At 44.6% G+C, this 24,951-nt stretch overlaps 1 protein-coding gene across 1 annotated transcript in view; it reads left to right on the top strand.

Annotated features, from left to right (window-relative positions):
- The window catches only part of LOC8042985 (syntaxin-18), a 38,171-nt gene extending 15,554 nt beyond the window's left edge, over positions 1-22,617 (top strand). Inside the window, exons 5-10 of the mRNA XM_002415924.5 lie at positions 2,247-2,313; positions 4,501-4,684; positions 8,431-8,489; positions 8,550-8,619; positions 13,268-13,348; positions 21,952-22,617. Coding sequence (XP_002415969.2) covers positions 2,247-2,313; positions 4,501-4,684; positions 8,431-8,489; positions 8,550-8,619; positions 13,268-13,348; positions 21,952-22,047 — 557 coding nt within the window. The 3' untranslated portion in view covers positions 22,048-22,617. The remainder of the gene's footprint in view (positions 1-2,246; positions 2,314-4,500; positions 4,685-8,430; positions 8,490-8,549; positions 8,620-13,267; positions 13,349-21,951) is intronic.
- Positions 22,618-24,951: the final 2,334 nt, after the last annotated feature.

Here is a 24,951-nt window from a genome sequence, read left to right as displayed (position 1 = left end):
AATTTGAAAAACACTGTGAGGACCAAAATCGTAAATTCAATAATTTCGTAAAAAAAAAATTATTTTGACCTAATATTTGGGATACTATTTTGCCGATGTTGCTTGGCGAGTGGAGCAAAATATCAAGCAAAGCGGAGACCATGAAGAAATCGCCGGATTACCCCTTTAAAGGGGTCAGGACGTGTCAAAAATAAAATTTGAAATAACGATAGTGCTAGGACCCAATATTTGTTCCTATAATTCTACTAAATTTGTTTGAAAAATGGCCCCATAGTTTCCTGGATAAATCGATTTATATGCGAAACCCTCGGATCCGCCCCATTAAAAAAAGTTGCCGTGGCTAGCAGCCTTGTGACGTTGCCGGCCCGCCGCGCAGCATCCCCTTACATGCACTCACAGACTTGGCTCTCTCGACATCTCGAGCTTCAGCTTTCTCGTTTACTTTCCGTGTTTCGAGCATGTGGTCCATGACAATCATGTCTATGGCATCACTCGCTTCATCAAAGTCTTCTACACTGATCGCAGCAACAATGAGAGTGATTGTTATCGAGAGATGTTGGAAGTTGTTCATTTTGACTGCGACTTGCTGGCAACCAGCTCCAGTGACGGCAAGTCGCGGACGAACTCGTTGTGGTCACCGTCACCCGGGACAATCTCGCAGGCGCATGCAGGGTGAAAGGTCAAAGGGCCGTGGGCGAGAGCGAGAATAGCGTTGGGGTTGCTGAGTTGTGTGAGCGGTTTTGATCTTAGCGTGGCGAGGCAAGCTTGGGCGACGATGGGGGTGCCTAGAATGAGAGAGTGTTCATGATCACGTGGTTAATGGGCACCATGGTGTCACTAACCTGTGCAGTGTTGCCTGATCGCCAGATGAAAATGATCAAAATTCGTAAAGTTTTTATTGCAATTATTAGACCTCTAAAAATCGCGAAACTTATTGTATATACTAAGTAGCCTATGAGCACTCCATTTCAAGAATAATCTGTGTCCTAGCCCCTTTGGCAGTGCCCATCTTCCAGTTTTTGCACGATTATCTCCAAATTTTAGGTGGGCACTTGCTCAGTATTTTACATTATGTTTAATTTTCTGCTTCAGTTACAAGGAGAGCTCAAGTTAGCAGATAAAATCAACGAATCTGTGTAATTGGTAATATATTCTTGTAATGAAATTTCCTCTTGTGCATGCATGGTAACATAGCAAGGATTGTGGCCAATAAATGTGCTGATTCGAGCATATTTCTAAATGCATAAATATTTTAACCAGAAGCCCCAGTCATTATTTATGCATTGGTCTACAGCTGGGGTCTCCAAACTTTTTGGCTAGGGGGCCAGATTGGGGACCTGTGGCAGTCTCGAGGACAGGAAAATATATAGTTCAGTATAAATGGGAAAATACGAAATAAATAAGCCTAAATGAGCATTTAAATACAGAAATCTGAAGTAGTGCAAAAATTTAAAAAAGTAAATGTAACGTGTATAAATACATATATTTTGCTTTTAAATATAATACTATGTTGCTAATTGTGACATTACAAAATAATTTTAACCCAGAGAACTCGCCAGGCATAAATCATAGTGCATAGGATGGTGGATCTGCTGATGACAATATGCAAGAGTTGTGACACGAGACACTAAGCCCAATAATCATGAGAACGCTAAGGAATTATATCATAGTTACACAGACATGAAGCAGAGAACTATGAATAATAATGCTGGGAATGACAATGTACAATATTATGGTGAGAGATCTTGCATTTTGTTGCAGTTTTTTCTCATTTTTTTCTATATCTTCGTTTGCGCTTTTAGCGTGCGTCACGTCGTGGTGCTATTGTTTTACACGCCCGCTTATTTTTGCGTTTGTAGCAGCGGGCTGCGAGCTGAGCGTCAGTGGAAAGACCGCGTCCATCTGCGGGCTAGGGTTGTGAGACCCCTGGTCTAGAGTTTGGCTATACCCTGTTCACCCCCAAACTGAGACTGCAGTGGAAGCTGCGTCCTTGTTGGACAAGTCATACGCCTCTTTTTCGCCACGTCATCACGCTCCCGACCATACCCACACGTGGAGAGCCGGTTCAGGTGATAAGAGGGAGGCGGTTGATTGGTCCGGGGGGAACGTAGCTCCCATCGTAGTCTCATCTTTAGGGTGAAGGGAGTATAGAGGAAAGCGTAATTGTCACATGCAGCACTGTGATGGTTGCAGTGACCTTGTTGCTTTGGCCACTTTGTTTCAAGCCAATTTCTTTCTTGCTCTAGGTGCATGCAATCTGTACACGGAGCAGAAGGCAATCCGGGTGAAAAAGGCGTACGACCGGCAAAAACTGTGAGTATGTGCTATTGAGATAGTGTGCCTTTTCTGACGCACGGGGCTGCTGTATGTGCTCAAATAACTGCCGCACTGTTTCTTAACGATGCCCGGGCGTCTGCTTTCCTGCAGAGCACGCATGTAACCATCATTGCAGTCTATGGAAGCAGCCTAGTGAACGACAAGGCACAGATAACATTCTTATATAAAAACCCTTGCACCGCGACATTGAGCACGGCGTTTGACACGCTCAATTTAGCGCAATGCCATTTTCAGGAACAAACACATTTTGGACTTGACCACTCGTAAGGCAATTTTCGTTTACCATAATCATTTGTTATTGGCTCGTAGAGGGGGTCGTCCTTTAAGGCTGGAACCTTCGTTGCTGAGGGGGTTTTGTTGAACCCTTTTAGAGAACTCTGAGCATTTCGCCTATCATACCTCTGGGATGCCTTTAGGACGGAGCTTTTGTTTGCATCCCCGTTGATGAGGTTGGGTTTTTTTGTTTTTTTTGTGTCCCTGTGACGTAAGCAGGGCCACTAAATTTGGGAGTCTGCAGCGGAGGCCCTCGCTGTAATGCAGGACGATAGGTCTTGCGAACAAACCAGATGCCTTCTCTCCGGCATCACGAGGCCCGCATGAGCTTTCTCACACAAAATGTTCTTGGTAGCAGCCCTTATTGCGAGCGAGGGGGTCATTGGCACCGAGTGGCTCGTGTAATGCCCACATTTTGTCTCGCTCAACTACGTTAGAAAATCTGTCAGCATCATCACTGTGGCTTTCTGCTCTTGACACTCTTGCTCATGTCACTTGCTGGTCACCTGGAGAACCAGCTGTGTGGCCAAGCAGTCCACGACTCCCGGGCGGTGACTGGGACATGAACGGCTCTTTTCTATTGGTGTAGCCAACAGGTTGGTTTATTTGCAACAACTTTGTGCGGGCAAAATGCGGGTATTACGCGAGCTCGCTCGTGTCGGCTGGGTTGGGGCACATACACCTGCCAAGCTCGCATCGAGAAGTAGCGAAACTTTGGCGGCCTTCGTCAATGTGCGAATCAAGCATCTCCGTGGTCACCGGCTGTCCGGACCCTTTTAACCCTTTCCCTACCATGGACGACCTGGGTTCGTTCACACTGTTTGTACCGGTCCCCCCAAAGACGAGCTGGGCTCATCAACGTTGATTCGGGCTCCATTACGCTAGCATGTACGAACTGGACTAGTCCACGTGTTTCTAGTTAGCGTTGCCGTGGATAGATGGCACGTCTCGGAAAATAAAAACATGGTAAATTTCTGAGTTTGGTGGAAAATTGTTCCAACGCAGGCAATAGGGGATTTAAAAATGGTGGCAACATCTTCTAGTCGCTGTGCTCATAGTGACGATCTTGCATCAAAATTGGGGCAAAAACGAAGATACTATTGTGACGTCTCTTCAGATTCGGAAGACGAGGAAATGAATTTTTCATCGGACAGCAAGAGCGATGCATCTGAGTTATTGGATTTTAGCTCAGATGACTTCGATTTCGATGAGGACATTGTGTCGGCGTGTAGGCATTGGACTAGCATCAAAGTAAAAAATCCCCCTCCTGCCCCACCTCGTTTTTCGTTCACTTTGCATGCAATGTGATGTGAACTGTCTGCGGCAATGCAGTGAAGCCAAACTTTAGTCCCCTTTTCTTTTGCAGTGCGTTCGAAGATCTCTCATACAATAAATTTTTTGACAATTTTTTGGCAATTTTTTGGCCTTTGTATTGCATACTAAATTTATGGGGCACATAAAAAAAAATTGGTATTTTCAAATAGTTTTTTTTTTCAGAATTTTTGTTGTAGGCAAAGTGTTCAACTGCCTATCAGTATCCCAAATCGTCAAGGGCGTCGGGCAATGTCTTTGATCGGTGGAAACCCCCGCGTCGCGGTAGAGTTCCCTTCCAGCAGTTTTTTCAGCAAGGGAGATGAGAAAGCACCATATTTTTAGTCACATTTTATTAATTTTTTTTTTTTTTTTTGTAGGGACGCGGGGCACATAGACAGTTTGTTTCGTTTCGTTTTCATTTTTGGCCAGAGTCTGGATGAATGTTTTGCCCTATTCAAACAAAGTCGGGATCCAGTTTAGTGCGCTTCCAAGGATTCCTTAGTCCAATCTTGGAGCCGGTCTTTAGCCTTTTTCCTCGACACGTGGTGCCTGGCCATTCCTCTCGCACGTGTGCAGGTCTCGCCTGGAGCCGGAGAGGAAGAAGGCGGCAGTGCACGATGCGGAGGGAGGTGGGGAGGAGGTTCCCTGGAGTCAGGCGGAGAACCCGCCCACAGCGGCACCTTACGGCGAGCTGCCCGACCTGTTCTCCTTCGACGGCTGGGATGAGAACATGGTCATCTCGTACGAGGAATTCCAGATGGTGAGCAGCCTCCCCTTGCTGCTGCTGGCCGGCTGACGCTTACCCCGCAAGTGTGCGTCCGCTGGGTAGGCCTGGCCCGGCCTCGGAGTCACCTTTTTGTTTTAACTTCAGTTAAAGGTCCCTGCGCACGGCAGCTTTCCGTGGCACAGACTAGAAGCTGCTGTGTGTAGGTGCTATGCTAGTGGTGTTTGCTGTGTTTCGAGGCATTTTTTTTCATCCACTTTTAGCTTAAAAGGTAGCAAAAGCTGGAAACCCTGGGGTGGCAGCCAACGTCTTGCTAAGAAGCTTAGCTTGTTTGGGCAGCGAAGAACTCTTAGCATGCAGGTTCTTAAACTGGGTTCTCCAGAGTGCCCTCAAGCTTTCCTCGAGGTCTCAAAACTCATTGCCCGTCTCCACCCCCGTGTAAAGCGTTTCTCTCGTTTAAGGTCTTTTAGACCTCAAACGAGAGACTTTAACTTTAAGATCTTTAAAATTTTAAAAGATCCGAGCCACCCACGGATGCATAGCTATTAGCCAATCACTCCCTGGTACCAATGGGAATTGTTTAGAGGGCTCGTAGGCTTCTGCTCTTCTTGAATGTATCCGTGCCGAGACCGGGAGAGGTTACTCGGCAGTCATTTGAGAGTGATCGAAGTTTTGGGATGGAAAAGTTTGAGAACCCATTGAGCGGAATGTCGGCTGTCAGTCTTAGGATTGCGGGAAATTCCTTTTCGATTCAAAGGGCTTGTAGCCATCTCACTTAATTTCTTCCTTACTGCACCCGTAGGCATTCGGTCAGATATGATGGATGGTTTCCCCACACTGCCGAAATTCACACTGCTGCACTGAGATACCCGGCTTTGTGTCGTGGTTAGCTGAAGAATTACCATGTTTTTTCGGTCTCTCTGATAGACGGTTCGGCCGTCTATCGGAAATCACGATCAAAAGTCTGATCGCCGTACATGTGGCAGTTGCACATTTTAAGTTTCCCGCCTAAGCGCCAAATCATGCACAGCCCGAGCGGTGCCGCTTTTTGTTGTCTTCTGAGAACTGTCAATGTTATATTTGCCCAGTGTTTTGCTTTGCTGGGGCTATTGGCAATTTCCAAACTAGACACTCCATGCATGCGAGATTGCCGCTTCGCGTGTTCATTGCTCTGATAATAGTGGCGATCAGAGTGCCGGCTCTTCCGATACAGGCTGTTCACTGTGAATTTAATCGAAAGGATGAGAGCTCATCAGCCGATGAAGAAGCTCCGTGAAGTATGTACCTCCAGTTCAGAAAATGGAGACCGCCGGTATGTCTCACCCTGCCTGCCTTGTTTCGACGTCACTGTGTGTCGACATGGTGAGAGAGCAGACTGGAAAAGCACCAGGGTAAAGTGTCCTGTCATGCCTGTCATGCATCACTGCCACTGGGAGGGCTCTCACTCCCCAAAGCAAAAGGGGGGGGGGGCAACCTCTCACCCAGGAGTTGTTGCTGTTTGTCCACACGAAGCAGGCTTTCAGAAGTTGGAGATGCAATCGTTTGCCTCCAAGGTGTTGCACCTGACTGCCTCTGGCAGGGAGGTGTTATAGTGCCCGAGTCGGCTGTAGCCGCGTTGTAGCTGCGTCTGAACCTCTAGCAATGCAGCCGGCCTTTCTTTCCCATGCAAAGACCAACGGCTCCCTGCAGCTTGCCTCTAATGAAATCAGTCGAGGATTGCAGCAATCAGCTTCAGACAGTCGTGAATATCTTTTAGACTTTTGGAATTGGAAACAAACTTGCATATCTATTGCCTGCTTATACCTGCCCTCCACATGCCACTCTTTTTCGTAGCCATCTTTACTGCTGTTCAAAAAGATCTCAATGAATCAATTGATGCTTCTCTACCTTCACCTGGTCAATAGTAGTGCCATATTTTCCGGGCTATAGTCTGCAGGCTACACATCTTTAAAAGTGGAAAATTTAGGCTGTGTGGGACTTTCTACGCCTGCAGACTATACAGGAATTGTGTTTTTCAAGATCAGTCATTATGACGAGGCGTAACTGATTTTGTGAATGAAAAAATATTTTAATGATGATTTATGTATAATACAATCTTCGTTCGCTGAGAAAGCAGTCATTTGTCAAGGTATGAGAAGATATTCGTGTATGAGAAGATATTCGTGTCGACTAAGCACCAGGTCCGGACTCTGTACCAGGTGCGGACCATCTAAGCAAACATTTTTATTTTTGACCCCAAATTTGCTCGTGCAGACTATACACCAGGTGCGGACTATAGCCCAGAAAATACTCTGCAATTAAGATGTTAGGGGGGATTTTTCTTCTTTCAACTGCCATGTCTATATGGCTATACCCTGGGATGATTTTCTTTGGAAATGAAGTAAGAGCTAGAGACGTGATAGGCTGCGGTATAATGTGCATAAGTAAGGAGTGTTGTGACCAGGGTGTAAGATAGACAGGTGGGGAAACGGCCCATAGAAGCCTACCGCAGCGCCGTGACCGGATTGTGTACTCGTCTGCTTGCGGGTACCCCCGATTTGCGACTGATGGCGCTGCGGCGAGAAGAAAAAAAAAATCGGAATCGGATTTACATGGAACTCTATGGGAGAGTGCACAAAATCAACCGAGAGCACGACAGTCCTTCATTGAAAATCCATGAGAAACCATCTCCGTCAGTTTAGCCGGTCGCCACCGGCCGCCCACCTGGAGTGAGAGTTTGCGGTGCTCAGCATATATGGCGCCACAGAAAAAGAGAAAACCGAAGGGGACACAATTCGGTCGCTCATTTGGCTCTTGTTTCTCCACCTGTCTATCTTACACCCTGGTTGTGACCTTGGAAACTTCTGTTGAAGTGCCGAAACTGGTTTACTAAATAATTGCATGGTTATATACTGCCAATTAATCTGTCTGCAATTTAGCTTCCTTTTTTTTAATGCAAAAAACATCTATGTCGGTGTAAAATCAACTTTAAAAATACCACTGTCTGCTACTATTAGCCCCTCAACCCGGCACCGAGCGCAAGATGAACGTGATTTGTATTAGAACATTTTTTATTTCTAGAATGTTATCTAGTATATGACCCATACCTTAAGAGAGCACCCAAAGGTATGCTTAGTTGCTTACAATTGTTTGGTAAATGCACATGTGCTTTTGTAGCACTCACTTCTTCATGCAGGAACTTCCATAGTGCAGTTCCACTCTCTGCCAGTTTGTGGTGAATGCACACAGCCCTCCAAAGTTTATCTTATTGGTTTGTTTGCAGTGCCACATTTTTTTTTTGCTAAACAGTCACTGACAGGATGAGGGCATCTGGCTATACTCTAACTTGCATTCTACCACTGTTTATAGAGCTCAATTGTCTCATGTCACAACCAGTAGAAAAACACAATCAAGTAACCTTAAAAAGCAATAAAAACAAACCTGTATTCTCCACCAAACAAATAGGATTTTTGATTTGAAGCATACCCTAGAAAAGTGAAGGGTCCATAACATATTGCTGCGCTCAGGACCGAGCAAGCAAAGCTCGGTCACCCACTTCTAGAAGATTCATGTTTATTCTTACTTGGGGCATAACTTTTATCATTTCATCTTTGTTTCTTGTTCTCAAAAGTGCATGGCCAAGCGTTGCTTGCTCGGTCACGAATCTTCTAGAAGTGCGTGACCGAGTGTTGCTTGCTTGGCCCTGAGTGCAGCAATATCAGCCTTATTCAATTAATAACTTGCAATTTGTTTTGTATCAACTGTTTTTTTTTTATATCTGTCCATTTGCCTCTTTGTTTCAGTTTGAACAAGAGAACAAGAAGCTGTACGAAGAACTGAATGCTCTCTCGGATGAAGTCAGGTAACTGGTTTGCTGGTGCTATCCTTCTGTGTGTTCTTAAGCTGGTGCAATGTTTTCCAGGAATATTGAGGGGAGAGTGATCGAGATTTCCCAGCTTCAGAAGGTGTTCACTGAAAAAGTGCTGGAGCAAGTAAGTGTGCTTCCTATGCCTGGTGTCCAATGATGTGGGTTAGGCGTGCAATCACACAGCAAGGATGGGGGGCTTTGAGAAGACAACCAGTTAAAAACAAAGTAAGAAAAAGTTATAATTTGTTTTTAAATTTAGGTAAGTCAAGATTAATTTGATTTAAATCAGATTTATTTGATTTAGATAAGATGATTTAAACCAGATTAATTTGGTTTAAAGGGGCACTGACACCCCAAAGGTCGTATTATTTTTTACTGTCTAAAACGATGCAAGTTGTAGTCATAGACACGCAAAAAAAAATGCATCGCAAAAAAAAATTTTCTTGCGCGCGCGTGCGCCTTTTTATTTTTGGCGTTTATATTTCCCGCGCTCACCTCCTTGCTTCTTTTGATCGGTGACGTCAAAAATCAGGAAATTTAGAAGCTTTGTAGGCGACATTTCTATAACATTTAATAACGGCAATCGTAAAACATGTTTTTTAACGCAATGACGAACGCACTACGCCCTTTCTTTTTGAAATACCAAAAATCAGATTTTGGTGTGATGCCGCTTCCTGAATTTGTGTTCTCCCTCGGACAACTTGGCGGCGCTCGAGCAGAGGCTTATCGCCGAGTCGGGGAAGAAACCGTTTTTTTCCCCGCGCCGGCCTCCTTCTATCCCGCCTGCTCACCTCCTCCTCTCTTCGGGTCGCGGTAGCAACGGCGCTTTGCTTCACAGCGTGGTGCGGAGGTCCGAAAGAAAGTCGAGTTGCAGGAGACCGCAAAATTTGACTCACTGCACTGGCGCGGATCGCGCGGGAACTTCAAATTCGGCATTTGGAAATTGTTTTTTTAATTCACAAATACTGAATTTCCAAGTTTCGAATTTTGAGGGTAATGTCCCGGCATCATTTTCAATCGTTTAGGATAATAAAATAAATTACGATTTTGATATGTCAGTGCCCCTTTAAATCACTGTAGCTAAAAAAAATGTTAATTGTTTATCCCTAGATGCCTTTTTAAACATGGCAGATTAATTGATCAATCCATCAGATTATTGAGAGCAATGTGGACAAAAGAACTACTGTACATTTCAAGTACACTTTAACAACTTTTTTATTGATGTAAATTCCACCATACTACAGTAAAAGCAGCTTGACTTTTTTTTTAGTTAGTATGAAGCTTTAATAGCATTTTTTGACATGTTGATTTGCTCACAATGTGGCATCACTTCGCTTGTTTTTGTTTCTTTCTTTCGTGTTATGATTCGCTTGTTATAAAACACCATGTAACTTATGAACGAAATGGAAAGTAGAAAGAACGGTCAACATTCTGATTTGTGCAGAAGAGCTCTGCTTTTCGCTCGTGTTCAGCCTGCTACAGTCTTTCTTCCTCTATGATTATTTGATTGAGATACAAAACAAATGCACATACAGTCTAAGCTCGTTATAACAGACCTTGATTTTGACCAAGATTTCGGTCTGTTGTAAGTGGAGTATGTTGTATGCAGATATGAAGTTGAGTCAATGGTATGTAGAGGAAAGCCAACCGAACTGCACAAAGTGGTACTATGTTATATCCAAATGTTTGTTGTAACCAGGTCTGTTGTAATGAGTTTAGACTGTAGAGAGCATAAAATGAGGGACAAGCTGGAATTAAAATAAATACTTGGGAATAAACTTCTAAAAATCACTGCATGCAACACTAGCAACACTGCGCGAGCGTTGCATGTTGGCAACTAGTTGGCCAGGAGTGGGCGAAGTGGTGGACCATATGGTTTGGTTTGGGTCAACGCATCGATGCATGCGGCACCGACGGCGAACCGTGCACAACCTTCCGATTATATTGCATCCTGATGCAGTAAGTGCCCCTTTCAGTACTCAGTACCAAGCTTTGCGGTGTAAATGATCTGACTACCGGGGTTACGGCGTTACAGTGGTTTCAGTACTAAATTCAAAGAACAAAGTCTGCCTCGGAACCGATCGAAATCTTCTTTTCACATGGGGATCAGCGCTTTTAGCATTTGTGCGCGTACGTGGCAACAACGTACACTTGTGCCGAAATGTTTTCCTCTGACGAAATCTCCTATCTTGCAACCTGCAGTGGAGCTTTTCTGTAAAACTTAGGTTGACACTGTAGCGGCCGCTTATGATCTCCCAAGCAGTGTGCAAACAGCCATGATTGATAGGATGGTGCGAACACAATCGCGTTTTCTGTTGCATTGCAAATCTATATTTAAACCTCGTAGTGCAAGCACTTGCAAACAATAAATAAATAAATAAATAACTTAATAGTGAGTTTCAGATCGTTTTCAGAGGCCCCCTATTGCTCCGGGCGCACGCTTCAGAGCATGCTTCGAAGTGGCAATGCGAGCTCCAGCTGCACATAGCGTTGCCTGAAAACACGATCAACTAAAGCTTCCTATTATGCATTGCGAATTTATACTTTGTGTCATCTTGAGGAAAAACATAAACCTGAATTTCAAATAAAAAAGAAAAATACATTTTTCAAATTTGAGGTTTTCGGTTTTAGAAACTACCATTATACACCCTTGCACTAAATTTCACAACCATAAGCCAAATAGTTACATTGATATGAAATATTTTCAACACATTGTGAGGCAGTAACGAAATGAAGAAGTTTAATGTTTGAATGCATTTTTCTCAGTTCCATTTTATACCACGAATTTCATACGAAGGAATTTTTTGTTCGAAAGTAAAAGTATTCTGATACCACAATCAAGATGTTTCTTAATTGAAATTTAGTGGGGAATCGAGCTGTCTACTTTATTTTGTTTTAGTAGAAATCCTCATAGAGAAAAAAAATGTTTTCAAATATTGACATAGGACAGATGTGCATCTCATATTTTGAGGTAATAACTCTTCCTGAAATATTTACATTTGAGTTATAAAAACAAGATAGCCCGAGGTCCCACATCTGCCACTTTATATTCAAGCAGTCAAAATGGTGCTTAATAGCTTCATTTGTATATAATAGATTTCTTAACAAAGAGTGACACATCTTTTTATTCAGGTATGTAAAATTGTCCCAGAAAGCTGAAAGTTTGCACAATACACATTCATCTGATGTTCAATCTCCCTTTCAAACTTTATTCCGATCACTTTAGTAGTTCAGAAGCTAAACATCTAGCCAGTGTCCCCTCTTAACGTGGGTAAGCGCAAAGGCTACGAGTGTGTGCTCCTTGAGTTGAACGGCGGCTCGGCTCCACGAGTGCTCGAGCAGCTGGGCCACCTGTCAATGCTATCCACTCGCGCTCGTAGCTTTTGCGCTTAGACCATGTTAAGATAGTGAGTTCTAATAGACCGTCTTCAGAGGCCCGCTACCACTCCGGGCGTGCGCTTCAGAGCATGCTTCGAAGTGGCAGCGCGAGCTCCTGCAATAGCGCTAGCTCCTACAGATAGCGTTGCCTAAAAACACGATCTACTAAAACTCTCTAGTGACGCTAAGTACAGACGAGACCGGCAAGTAATTAAAATAAAAGTTTAAAATAAAACAAAAAGAATGCCACCCCCACGAGGATTGCAGTTGTATGCATCCAGTTTGCTGTAGGCTGCATAATTTCAGTAGTCTGGAGTGGGCGGCTTATAGCGACTCACTACCCATTCAAAAGTAACACACCTAAAAATAAATTGAAAAAAAAAAAAGGAATAAAAGAACCCAGCCGATGCTATGCAGCCATCTGCGATGTTTAGCATGCATCACTAAGTCGTGATTTTCAGCACACCGGCACAACATACAATAAGCATGTAGTCCAGCTTTCCTTCCACTTTTCGATGTCCAGCATGTGATCAGACTCTGATCAGCACATTCTGAAAATGCGTACATGTACATGCATTAGTATTTGTGCGATGCAATGAGGAAACATACCGAGACGACGCAACGACGCCAATGACCCTACACACGGCCCCACCACCCCACATGTCCAACAATGGAAACCGAAACTCCATGGCCAACTAGTTCCCTGCATGCATTGCGTGGACTTTGCCACGGTGAGTTACTTTGTGTTTGGGAAGAAGTTTATTATTATCAAGGGCAAGGTTTGATTTAAATCATCACTGTAAAACTGGTGTGATTTAAATAATGATTTAAATTGCGATTGAAATCATCTTGATTTTTATTTTCCATCCTGGTTAAGGAACACTCTGTCTCTATTCTGTTGCACGTTACGGTGGATCACAGTGGATAGTACATGCCGTCTCAGCCAATTCAATGCTGTGAATGTATCATGTGACTACGTAGGTTGTGTGACGCTGCATTGGATTGGCTCTGATGGCTCGTAGCGTCCACTGCAGTCCACGTCGCTTCCACTCCACTTCGCATCATAAGGCAAAGTGGAGTTTAGGCTCGAGATGGAATTCGAGTCTTGTTTTTGTCCACTGGCTAACACAGTGCTGAGATTGGCAGCATTTGATGAAAAAAATGGTAGAGCAAAAACTATGATGCCTCGCTTATGGCATTATATAGTAAGTTGTATGTTTGTTTCAGCTATTTCTGCATAATCTGCTATGAAATCAGTATTTTCTTTTTCCCTGTTTTTAATCGATTAGAGCTTTTATAGATGCATTTTATAGTGATAGTTTTTAAATACTTCTCAATTTTTGCACTGTTCAATAGCCACAGCATGCATTGGCTTCTACTCTCTTTTCACTAAGGATGAAGAGATGGAGAGAATTGCACATACGCTCGGAGGTGCAACTGAAAACGTCAAGGATGGCAACGAGGAGTTGCGACAGGTATGGAAGCCTAGATCCACCTATGCATCTCAATTGTGGCACGGCTGTTCTGTTTATACAGGTGTTTTTTTTTTGTTGTTTTTTTAAGCTTAAAGGGGGTTTTGACATGCTAAAAATAAAATATGAGATAACTATACTGCTAGGACCCATTGTATGTTCCTATCATCCTGCTAAATTTGTTTTGAAAATAGCGCAAAAGTTTTGTGGATAAATCGATTTATATGCGAACTCCCTCGGAGGGGCAGACCCGGGCGGAGCTGGGGGGAGGCTTGCTACGTAGCCAGCCTCCAGCGCTGTGTCTCCTTGCACGCACTCACAGACCTGGCTTTCTTGGCGTCTCAAGCTTCAGCTTCCTTGTTTACCTTCCACGTTTCGAGCATGTGGTCTGTTATGATTGCGTCTACGGCATCGCTCGCCTTGTCAAAGTGTTCGACATTGATCGCAGCAGCGATGAGAGTGATTGCTATCAAGAGATGTTGGAAGCTGTTCATTCTGACTGCGACCCGCTGGCGACCAGCTCCAGCGACAATGATAAGGACAAACTCGCCGTGGTCATCGTCGTCCGGGAATATCTCGCAAGCGCATGCAGGGTGGAAGGTCAACGGGCCGGGGGCGAGAGCGAGAATAGCTTTCGGGTTGCCGAGTTGCGGGAGCGGTTTTGATTGTACCGCTAGTACCGCGGCGATGAGAGCTTTGGCGAACATGGGGGCGCCTAGAATGAGAGAGTATTCAAGGTCACGTGGTTTATGGACACCATGGTGGGACTAACTTCAGCAGTGTTGCCTGGTTGCCAGATGAAAATGATAAAAATTCGTAAATTGAATATTGCAATTACTAGAGCTCTGAAAATCGAGTAACTTGGTGTATATACTAAGTAGCCTATAAGTATTCCATTTCAAGAATAATCTATCTGTTTAATTTTCCTGTCATAACCCATTTAAAGGGCAACTTTACTCAAAAGGTCGACCCCATAGAAATGGCTCATATCACTTTAGTTGGTCTAAATACGATGATACCCAAAATATCACGTCCAACCGACGCCACATTCCCGATTAAAACCAATATTAAAAATGTTCTACCGGCTGGGTTAGCAGCCCGACAGTGGGTGAGCAATGCTGGCACCGGGTGAGCTAGTGAAGCAACACTGAGCAATGATGTAGGTTTCGTCCTATGCTCTCGTATGGACGCCGCAAACGCTTTGTTTCCTGTAGTATTCTTCAATTCTGCTGACGGCAAGAGGTGCTTGCCGCGTTATCCTGTGTTCCTCTATTTTTATTTGCGTCCTGGCAGTTCATTTAACTCCAGTATAGCTTCTGCGACTGCGTTGAAGAGAGCGAATCGGTGCTGCTCGCTCACGCACATTGCGGAGCCGGAGAGACTTGCCAGACTCACGTTGGGCAATGCCGAGCACGACTTGTAGTGCTGTGGGTTGCACCAGCAATTTGGTACGCAACCAGGAGCTGCGGTTCTACCAGTTCCCAAGAGACCGGAAGAGGCACAAGATGTGAGTCGGTGTCATTTACCGAATAGACTTCGAAAGACCGTCGACTACTCTATCGCGAAGCTCTGCTCCTAGCGCTTTACGCCAGACACCTACACACTGGATCTGCAACCGTTGACTGCTGCGAGTTTCTCCGTGAAACATGCGTCTTTGAAGAACGACGCGGTGCCGTCGCTGTACGCATATGTTATCCGCCGGCTACCCCAGCACGAGCGGCTGGTCTCAGCGGGTCGCAGCAGATCTAACTAACGTACGCATAAACGCACCTTAGCTTTAAAGGGCAACTCCGCTTCTTTTCCAGTAGTGCAAAACTATACTGTTCTCTTTCTTATCATCCACAAAACCCCCATGGCAATTATTACGACGGAATTCCGCCTAGAAGTTCATTAAAATCGCTGTCAAAGTTTGACAAGCACGAATCCGCTGGTTTTGGATGAGACGTGCGGGCCAGACAACACTGCCCGGCTGCATTTCCGCTTCCTCCAAATTCCTTCTCCCGGCACGTCCGCGACGTCATCAAGCATGTACAGCTTCTTTTTTTTTTTTCTTTTTTTTTTTTTCAATTTTTTTTTTTTTCTTGGGGAGAGCATGGGTGGCGCCAGCACCGTGAAAGACGTGAGTGACACGCTCGACCGGCCTGGCGCTCGACTATTGATACTACTGATAAGCCGATCGCCTCGTTGAGCGAGCCTTGTGTTACATCGCAAACTTTTGAACACCAAGTAAAAGGAGGAGAGGGAAGCTGCTTTTGTAAGAATTTTGAGTGACAGGTTAATCTTCTATAATCTTCTGGGAGGAGAATAGCGACGTCTGTGCTAATCCAGGAGGCACAAAGGAGGATCCTGATAAGAGGGGAGCTCCTTCTTCCCCTTGCATATCACGTGGGTGTACATGCTTAGTGATGCCGAATATACAATGTTGTCCGGCTTTGCCACCGTTTCGGTTTCGGTTTGTGATCCTGGCTAGAGTAAAATTACTCAAAAAATATTTTATTTTTCGCGAAACAAAGGATTGGGGATTGTTTTTGAGTGCTGCAAAAAGCAAAATCGGCCACTGTCTCAAAATTTTTGAAATTAAGCGGAGTTGCCCTTTAAAGGGGCCATGCAACAATGTTTGGACTTCGGCCAAATAATTGTGGTATTTGTTCCCTGTCGCGTCTGGATTAAAGAACTGAAAACAAATTTTGCCTATAGCGTTTGTTCTTTAGAAGAAAAAAAAAGTCAAACGGTTGACGTTTTGGTCACCTCCAAGCCACCCTCAACTCGTACACCGTCTTCCGAGTCACTTGCGCAGTGACCCGCAATGGGGATGGGAAAGGACCGGTTGGGTTCTCTTTCAAAGCCCCCAGCACGCACGGCTTCTGCTTGAGATTCGCATGGCGACCTTGAAAGTTTGTCTGAGCGATGTGGAGAAGGGGAGAGGGGGGAGAGGAAGAGCATGGAGCTTGGCTTTATGTAAGGAAGTTGGACTGACGTAGTAGCATAATGAGGTGAGGCTCCAGGGAGGAATAGTTGCTTTCACCTCGGGCAGATGGCGCCACTAAAACTGAATACAGTACAACTTTGTTGATGACATGAGGTTTTTGACCTATTTACTCATGTTGAAACTACAATATTTATAAATATGTAGGGTTGTTCGTTTTTGGGTAAAACTCGATTTTACCTTATTTTTACACCCCGAACATGTTTCAGCAGAATCGGGTTAAACCCGATTTTTCCCCGAATTCCAAAACCACATAACCAACTTATTTATTTTTATGCCGTACGGAGTTTGCGGTGCACACACGCTAGCTACCCTACCTCGGGACAACAGTGACCTACAGTTCATTCCGCAAGCTGCGTGCAGCACTGTGGACGCTACACGGCTCTCAACCAACCGCCTTGCTCATCGTGACATTCTACGGGGGCAGGCTAAGAAAAGCGACAATAAGCATTGGGGCCTCGAAGGAACATTTCCGTCCACCCGCTGTGCACGCAGTCTGAACAGCCTCGGCACGGCCACGTAGCTTCGGCCCTGCTGCACGCAGCTTGTGGAATGCACTATCAATCCCCCTCCGACTGCTGTTAGGTGTCGATGCCCAGCCTGGTCTCTCGGGTAGCATGGCATCTCGCTGGCGTCAAACCTTTCTCACGAACGACGTCCGAGCCAGTCAGTCGCGTAAACAGATCGAGAAAACTTAACACGCTTTTTCCATAGCAAAGTTTCTGATCGAAGACGACTGTCCCTCGAACGGCCAGCGTTTTTGTTGACACCTAAGGGAAGGGAGGATTCCGTTGGCGGTGCTTCCCTTGAAGCAGGGATGGGCAGTATTTCAAATACAAGTATTTAAGATACGTATTTCAAATACATTGTGTATTTTGCATTTGTATTTAATTACAAATTGGGTAATGTATTTGACGTGTGTATTTAAATACTAAAACGTCGGTATTTCAAATACAATTGTAATTAAATACAATTTTGTGAGCAAAAATACATCCCTCAAATTTATTATCACTGTCCAGAGCAGGAAGAAAACTACGTTCTGCACCGAATGCAGTGTCTCTCAATCAAGCACAAGCGTTTAGTGACTTTGTGATTACGGTGCTAGTTCAGGGCAAGAATAGTGACGAGATCGACGTTCACAGGCAGACTCGCTAAATAAGTGCCTGTGACAACTTGTGATGCTTTCCAGCCTGATTTCCATCCATATTTTTGCCTGGAACATTCTAAAAGCGCGGGTCGTCCAGATTTTTGTAACTGGTGCGAGTTGCAACAATAAAAAATTCTCTAGCTAGTGCTGTGCGTCTTGGTCGTTTCGGTCCTTTGTTGGTCTATACCAAAATGCAATCGACAAAAAAAGCTGCTTGAAGCTCTGTATTTTTTTTACCTATTACGTCCAAGCTGATTACATTTTTTGGGGATTATATTTCTGTTGAGCCTTGCACACTAACTCCCGAGTGTGCGATGCAAAATTAAAATCGGAGACCCAGAAACCTGTTGCAAGTGCCCTGAAGTCGCTGACGCAAGTTTTGAGGAATGTATTTGGAAAAGTATTTGGAGGAGACCAAATACATTGGGTTGTATTTGTATCTTGTACTTAAATGCTTTTTTGGAAATGTAATTAGATTTGTAATTAAATACATTTTTGACAAAGTATGCTGTATTTGTATTTCGACACATATTTGCGTGTATTTTGCCCATTTATGCTTTGAAGCGACCGACGGAAATCAAAGCTGGAAAACCCTGATGTCCCCTCGATTACCACCTTGAAACAGACCCATAATTTTAACGCATTAGCGTTAAAAAGCTCGTAATGCGGCCCGAGAAAAAAAAAAATGAATGTATTATTGAGTACATTTGTAAATTTAACCCGAAAAAAACCGAATTTTGTAACGTTTCCACAAACACCCGATTTCTCCCTGATTATCAGCTTGAAAAATAGCACCCGGTTTTTACCCCCCGAATTAAAAAGAAAATAAAACCCGAAAACGAACAACCCTATAAATATGGCATTAGGTTGAGCCCATAACGGCACATCTTGAAAACTTGTTACATTATACCCATTGCTTGTCACGCTTTAGTTCCCGTGGCCGCCACTGCGCAGCTGCGAATCGCGAAATATTCCCGTTCTTTTCTTTGCTATTACGCAGCAGAATCGCGCAAGAGAATGAGGTGGTTTCTCCGTTTTTTTTGGTAAGATGAACAATGTAAAAAATTTTAAACTGCAAATTCTTTCGAAGTTAAAGGGGCGGTGCAATGATTTTAACACTGAACGAATGTGCAGCTTGTATTTTTTATATTGTTTACTTCGGCATAAGTAAGAAAAAAAGTGCCACCATACCCCAAAATACCTCTATTTCGCTGCGTAATCACAAAATAAAAAACACTTTTTTTCCCAACCTGCGGCCACATGGTGGCCGCAAATGGAACCTGTGGTGTGACGTCATTCGGAGTGGTTTTTGTAAGTGATAGTGTTAGGCAATTGTAAGCTTGATTTAAGGTTAAGTTTAAAAAATCTTGTTGTTTAGGCATGCAGAAACGCTTCAAAAGCCCAATATTGCCGCTAAAAGGGTATGAATTATTTGTGGCGCCATCTACCACAAGTCAACAGAACCTGCCGTCGCCGTCATCCGTCGACGCCCGTGGCGCCTACGGCGGCTACACGAGCAACCCGGACGTTTTGTCTTTCCCTCGCTCGACGGGGTGCGTTGGTCGTGGTCTGTAGTATCTTGGTATCGTTATTGTCCCTGGTCTCTCGACCTCGACTTTGACTTCGACTGCCCGCCGCACCGCCATGTTGGTCGGGAATCGACGGGAGAGCGGGAGAGCGGCGAGCCTGGCGAGCTGGCGAGCGCTGGGGAAACGGAAGCCAGAAGCACCCAACCGGAAACCAACGCCACTCCGAATGACGTCACAGGTGAAGCTGGTGCCGCTTCAATGTTGAGTTGAGGGGTGCCGGAGATACCGATTTCTTTTATTTTTTTTAATGAAAACTGGGGCAAGTAGGAAAGAATAGTTTTCGGTCCTTCGTTTTATATGTGGCCGGGATCAATTCCCGCAATTAATTAGCCAAAGTCCGCAAATTGTTGCACCGCCCCTTTAAAATTGTTGTACTGCCCCTTTAACAACTTAGGCCGCTTGTGGGTTCCAACTGTCCATCTATCTGCCATTATTTTTTTCTTTTGGTCCACGAGCAATAAACAGATACAATCACACTGCGTTGGCACTGACCGCGTCATATTTATAACAGTCGGATTTGTTTTTTGACCGGCATAAATACTGTATTTACTAGAGTAATAGCTGCACTATTTATGAACAAGGCCCTCGTGTCTACTTTTCTGCAAAGCACACGTACAGCCACTCATCGCGTTGCGCGTAAATAACATAGCGAATAGCTAGATTGAGAACATGAGTCTCCATACAAACGCAATCTTCACAGATGGTATCTTCGCACGAAGACGTTATCTCTGTCCTGTAACCGCTGGAATCATGCTGTCGATCGCTGTGATTGGCAATCTGCGTGCTCCACAGAAAAGCGAACTCTCAGGTTTTCTTCATAAACAGTGTGGCTATTACTCGAGTAAATACGGTACACACTAAGGCTCGGGTAAATACGGTACACGCACTACATTTGGTGCATATTTACAAAGTGCAGCGGTAAAATGAAAAGGTGCAACTTACCTTCTGTTTTGAAAGTCCACGTGCGACTGAGTCGGTCGTGTCGTTGCTTCGACTCAGAAGCGCAAAATGAGATTACGTTGTGCCGTCGATTTGCGGCCAATTACCAGTGTTGTCAAACTGCTTCAGCAGGTAGTTTCAGTTTTGCTGTGCCGCTGGAACGAAACTTGGATAAGCGATATCTGCAAAACTATACACGCTTCCAAAAAACAAATTATATCTTGTAATTCAGGGTCGCCGACTTCGCCTAAACAGATCATAACCCAAAAATCGTAAAAATGGAGCGGAGTTGCCCTTTAACAGATTTGCTTAAAAAGAGCCGTGAAAGGAACACTTAAGCGGTCTGTGCAGGCAAGTTGTACGCCTAAGGGGACATGGTAGAGGGGTAATCGTAACGATCAGTGGGCTTATTAGCTCAGAATGTGGAAAGTTGGCGTGGTGGCGCTGCGATGGAGGTGGCTTGGTTCGCCTGGATTTTCGTCGTGACGTCGTAGTGTGTCAAGGACGATGCTGTTATGCAAAAATAAGTCACCGTTGTAAGGTGGTTGTGACATTGCGTCGCATTGAGGACGACGCCGTTGTGCGACATCAAGTCGTTGTTGTAACGCAGTTGTAGCGTCGTGCCGAGGACGACATCAATGTTAACGTCGACGCCCCACGCAACGTCAAACGTCGCTACGATGTCACATTAACATCGTCGCGTAACGTCGTCATCACTTTAACATAGTTTTTAAGACGTCACGTTAACGTCGTCCTGACATTGCGTGATGTTGACGTCAGTGCAAGTCACAACGACGTCACGATGAAGCCTTGACGTCGTGTAACGTCGTTGCCTTCGCCAACATCATTGTCGACACGCCTTCACGACGAAGTCTTGAGAGCATGTAACATTGTCGTCGACATTGTGAAGCTGTCGGGATGTCATCGTGACTTCAAGTTGCATCATGTCGACAACAACGTTGACGACCTGACGCCAAGCATCTTTATGACATCGCATTGACGACAAAAATGTCGTTGTCAACATAACGTTGACATCGACGTCATTGTCAACGCGATACGACGTCAGAACGCAGTCTTGATGTTGTGTAACGCGAGTTGTCAATGTAGATGACGACGTTGTCGTCAAGGCGTTGTCGTGATGTCACATGGCGTTGTGACGACACGTCAAGTCACGGTGACGTTTTGTATTGACGAGACGCGTGATGTGTAGGTTATATAAAATATATAGCTCGGGGGCTCTATTGTTCCTATAATCTTGACACCGGTCGAGTGTGACATTTGAATGCAACGCCTTTTTCATAAAGAAACTGTTTATAAAATACATTATGGTGCTAAAAAGTATCTGCACGTTTCGTCAAGAGCTTATATTGCAGCTCTTGTTTACTCCTTGTTTATGCAAATCCAAGCCACTTCGCTCGTAGCTCCCTCTAATAATTTTTCCACATGCGGGGCTTCAGAAATAGCACTCCGGTGGCCCACTCATCCTTTCTAGTTCACTCTACTCTCGGTATCGACATGTGAATGGGTGAGCACATTCTTCTGCCGCGACCTATTATTGTCGTTGGCAAGTTGTTGTCAACAACGCTGTTTTTATTCGTTCTAGCCGCCTTCATTCAGTGTGCCTGCAATCGAATAAGCGCACAGATGTTTCTTTTTTGGTCTGTGCGGTTTCTGTTTAGTTTTTGTACATTCCAAATAAAAGGTTTAGTATTCAGTGTTCGATTGAGACTTATATTCGGCGCCATTCGATTCTAATTTGATTCGACTTGAAATTTCACTATTTGCACACAGCTACTTTTGTTCTGTTTGACCTGTGTTATTACATGATGTGTATTGGGATCAGTTTGCAAAATTTTTTTTTTTCTTTGCTATTTTACATGATTTTTTTTTATGGTGCGTGGCTCAAATCGAAAACTCATTTCATGGTTCTTGTATTTTTTTGCAGGCCATGAAGAACAATGCTGGCTTCCGGATTTATCTTCTGTTCTTCCTCTTGGTGTTATCATTTTCGTTGCTCTTCTTGGACTGGTATAACCCATAGGCCTTGCTTTTCTTATATCTTTGCACATAAAAAAAAAAAAGAAAAAAAAAGCTCACCTAACATTAAAAAAAAAACGAATTTCAAAAACAAAGTTTTTTGTTGAAGTGAATTTATTGCTTGTGGGTGCTACGATGTCAGTGTTGCAGCATTTTTTGTGAATCGTGGCTGTCAGCCGCATTGGGTTGCTTTCGTCCTGATAGCCAGTGGTGCACACTGCAATAATATGTCTCTATTTTGAAGGAATTGCGATGTGCCTTACAGGGTCTCAAACTGAGAATAATAATAGTTTGGTTACGGTTGGGGCTATCGGTATTTTTATGAAATAGGTTTCATTTCAGTTTTTGCAGTTTTGGATTTATATTGTAGTTAGCGGTTACAAGCGTAACGTTGCTGGGTACCAAAAAGGACGCTACTCTAAATTTAAACTATGTTACCTCACAAAAATTTGTTTTTTTGAGTCTTTCGTAAAATACCGTGGAAGCGCCCACTTCATTCAAGCACCAACCATTAACATTTCCCGAACTTGGAAATTCTGCAAATTATAGGACTTTTCTGTGTACTCTCGTCCCCAGCCACCGAATAGGCGTATCGGGTATCTGCGACGAAAAAATACTAAAACGTTTCAACCTGCAACTAGTAAAAAAATAAGGGGGAGGCAAAACGATAATGTGTGACGGTTACGCTTATGTCCTAAGTGTCTTCTACTGGCGTGGCGACAGCAAAATAATGTTTTCGTCCATACTGGAATTGACGACAATTCAACATGACGGCACCTTTGAAGAAAGGGTCTATTTGTTAAGTGCCCAATTTGACAGGGCAAGTACCCACGTCTAGATCAACCCAGTTTTCAGTGAAAGTGTGGGGGGGCAGGCGTGCGTGCGGGCGGCGCTTCCTTGGTTTTTTTAGGTAGATATATTTGTTTTCTAATATATGGTATCACGTAGCCCTGTTATCAAACATTGAATTGGTACAACTCAGAGTTACCGTAATTCAAGATTATGTTTCCCACTCTTGGTCATACATTTTTTTACCCTAAAGCTCTTGTACCTCATATATGTAATGGTTTTTTTTAAGAACATGCCACATCCGTGCAGAGAATCCTCCGCTTCTCAGTGGTACGAGAGGGCAGCTTTTGTAACAATCCTTTTAGAGGTGTCTTCCTTCTTTATTTTACTGTTGTTAGTCTAAGAAGTTGCATCATTGAAACATTTTGGAGTGCCAATGGTCACATACCATAAAAAGATTAGAGCTATCAGTGGTCAAGCTGAACTTCTGTATTGGTATTCGTTCGGCCTCAACAACGTGCTGACAACGTTCCTCGCCTCCAAATTCGCTGGGAAGTTGCCCTGAAAATGATGAAACACACCCACCAAGCTTCAGATTCTTTGGTCTTGGTAGCTCTATGTTGGTTTAACATCGTCGACGGTGTCTGTTTGTGCATAAAAACATGTGTCAGGCTTCGATTTGACTTGCTTATGATCGAAGCCTTGAAGTCGCTGAAGTCGTCGAGTATTATCCCTACCAGAGGTCTCTGACCACAGCTGAGCTAGCAGTGAGCTCGGGGTGCATGTGGCGCACGCATTATATTAACTTGGCAAATGCCTCAAGCTATGCCTCCAAGTAAGGCAGTAAGAGCATTGAAGCAAATGTTGCCATGTGCCTCACTGCTGCGTAGCTTGTGGTGTTTGCTGTATGGCACGTGCTCACTCCTCGCCCGTTTATAGCAGAGCCAAGAGACAACGAGCAAGAAGACGAAATTAACAGTTGGAGAGCGCCATTCATTTGTTCTACTTGTTGGTTGCTCCCTCGGTACTCCTATACTTTAGCTATCCTAGTCTCACGAACTAGCCCAAATATATTGCATCTTTTCATCAGTTACATTCATCAAGAATGTTGCACAGCATGTATACAAATGCTTCAAACCGACTTTAGACGGTCCACAGAAATCGGTTTCTAATGTATCGCGCTGCGATTTACTGCAGAGGTCTGGCTAGGTGATGGAAGCATGGAGTGAAAATATCAACAGATAAACTTGCCTCGTTCAGAAAAGCAAAAAGAAAAGCTGTTTCGGGCAATCTACGGCAGTATTTGCAGACGATGCCCTGAGCTGCTTGCTTAGTTGTATTTACCTTCGACAGTTGTCGGAAGCATCAAGGGTACAGAGCATGGAGGTAGGAAGCTTTTGGAAGTGACATCACGCTACCACAGGCAAAGCCGGGGGAAACTTCTGGTTTGGAGGGACGCCCCCAACGATGCCAAAAAACGATCAAAAAGGCTCGAGGTGCACCTAAGCACTTCTTATGAGTTGTGAATGCGAAAGCATGCATGTTGTTCCTCTGCTCCCTTATTTCGTCTGCGGCGTACTTGCGTCGACGGTCAAGCGCACGCGCTGTCCTAGCCGCGCTGACCTTGGACGTGGAGCCGTGGAGCACTGCCTCGCGGACATGCAGCGCCATGGGGTAGCGATTGTTGAAACTGATGCGCAGCAGCCACTGGGAGCTCGTTTCTTGAAACTATGACACGCGCCAGCCAATGGGACCGAAGCCGAAATCCATCAGATTTTGGCTTCACTTGGAGAAACGACTTTAGGTGCTATTTGGCACGGCTTCGAAGCTGGTGACGTTGGCGCACTCCATGGGGGAGCAAATGCTTTTGCATTAAAACTAAGACGCTATTGGACGGGCTTGGGCACCCTTGGATGCTACTGATCATGTGTGACGTCTCTGCTCCAAACAAACCGTGTCTGTAGTCCGTTCACCCCTAAGCTGAGACAGCGGTGGTACCTACGTCTTTGTTGGACCAGTCGTACACCTCTCTTTTGCCACGTCGTCGCGCTCCCGCCCATACCCACGCGTGAAGAGCCGGCTCGGGTGATAAGAGGGAGGCGGCTGATTGATCCAGCAG

The sequence above is a fragment of the Ixodes scapularis genome, unplaced genomic scaffold, assembly GCF_016920785.2.
Source record: "Ixodes scapularis isolate PalLabHiFi unplaced genomic scaffold, ASM1692078v2 PGA_scaffold9__187_contigs__length_104089568, whole genome shotgun sequence".
In the NCBI taxonomy this organism is placed as follows: domain Eukaryota; kingdom Metazoa; phylum Arthropoda; class Arachnida; order Ixodida; family Ixodidae; genus Ixodes; species Ixodes scapularis.
This window is presented reverse-complemented; position numbering and strand designations above follow the sequence as displayed.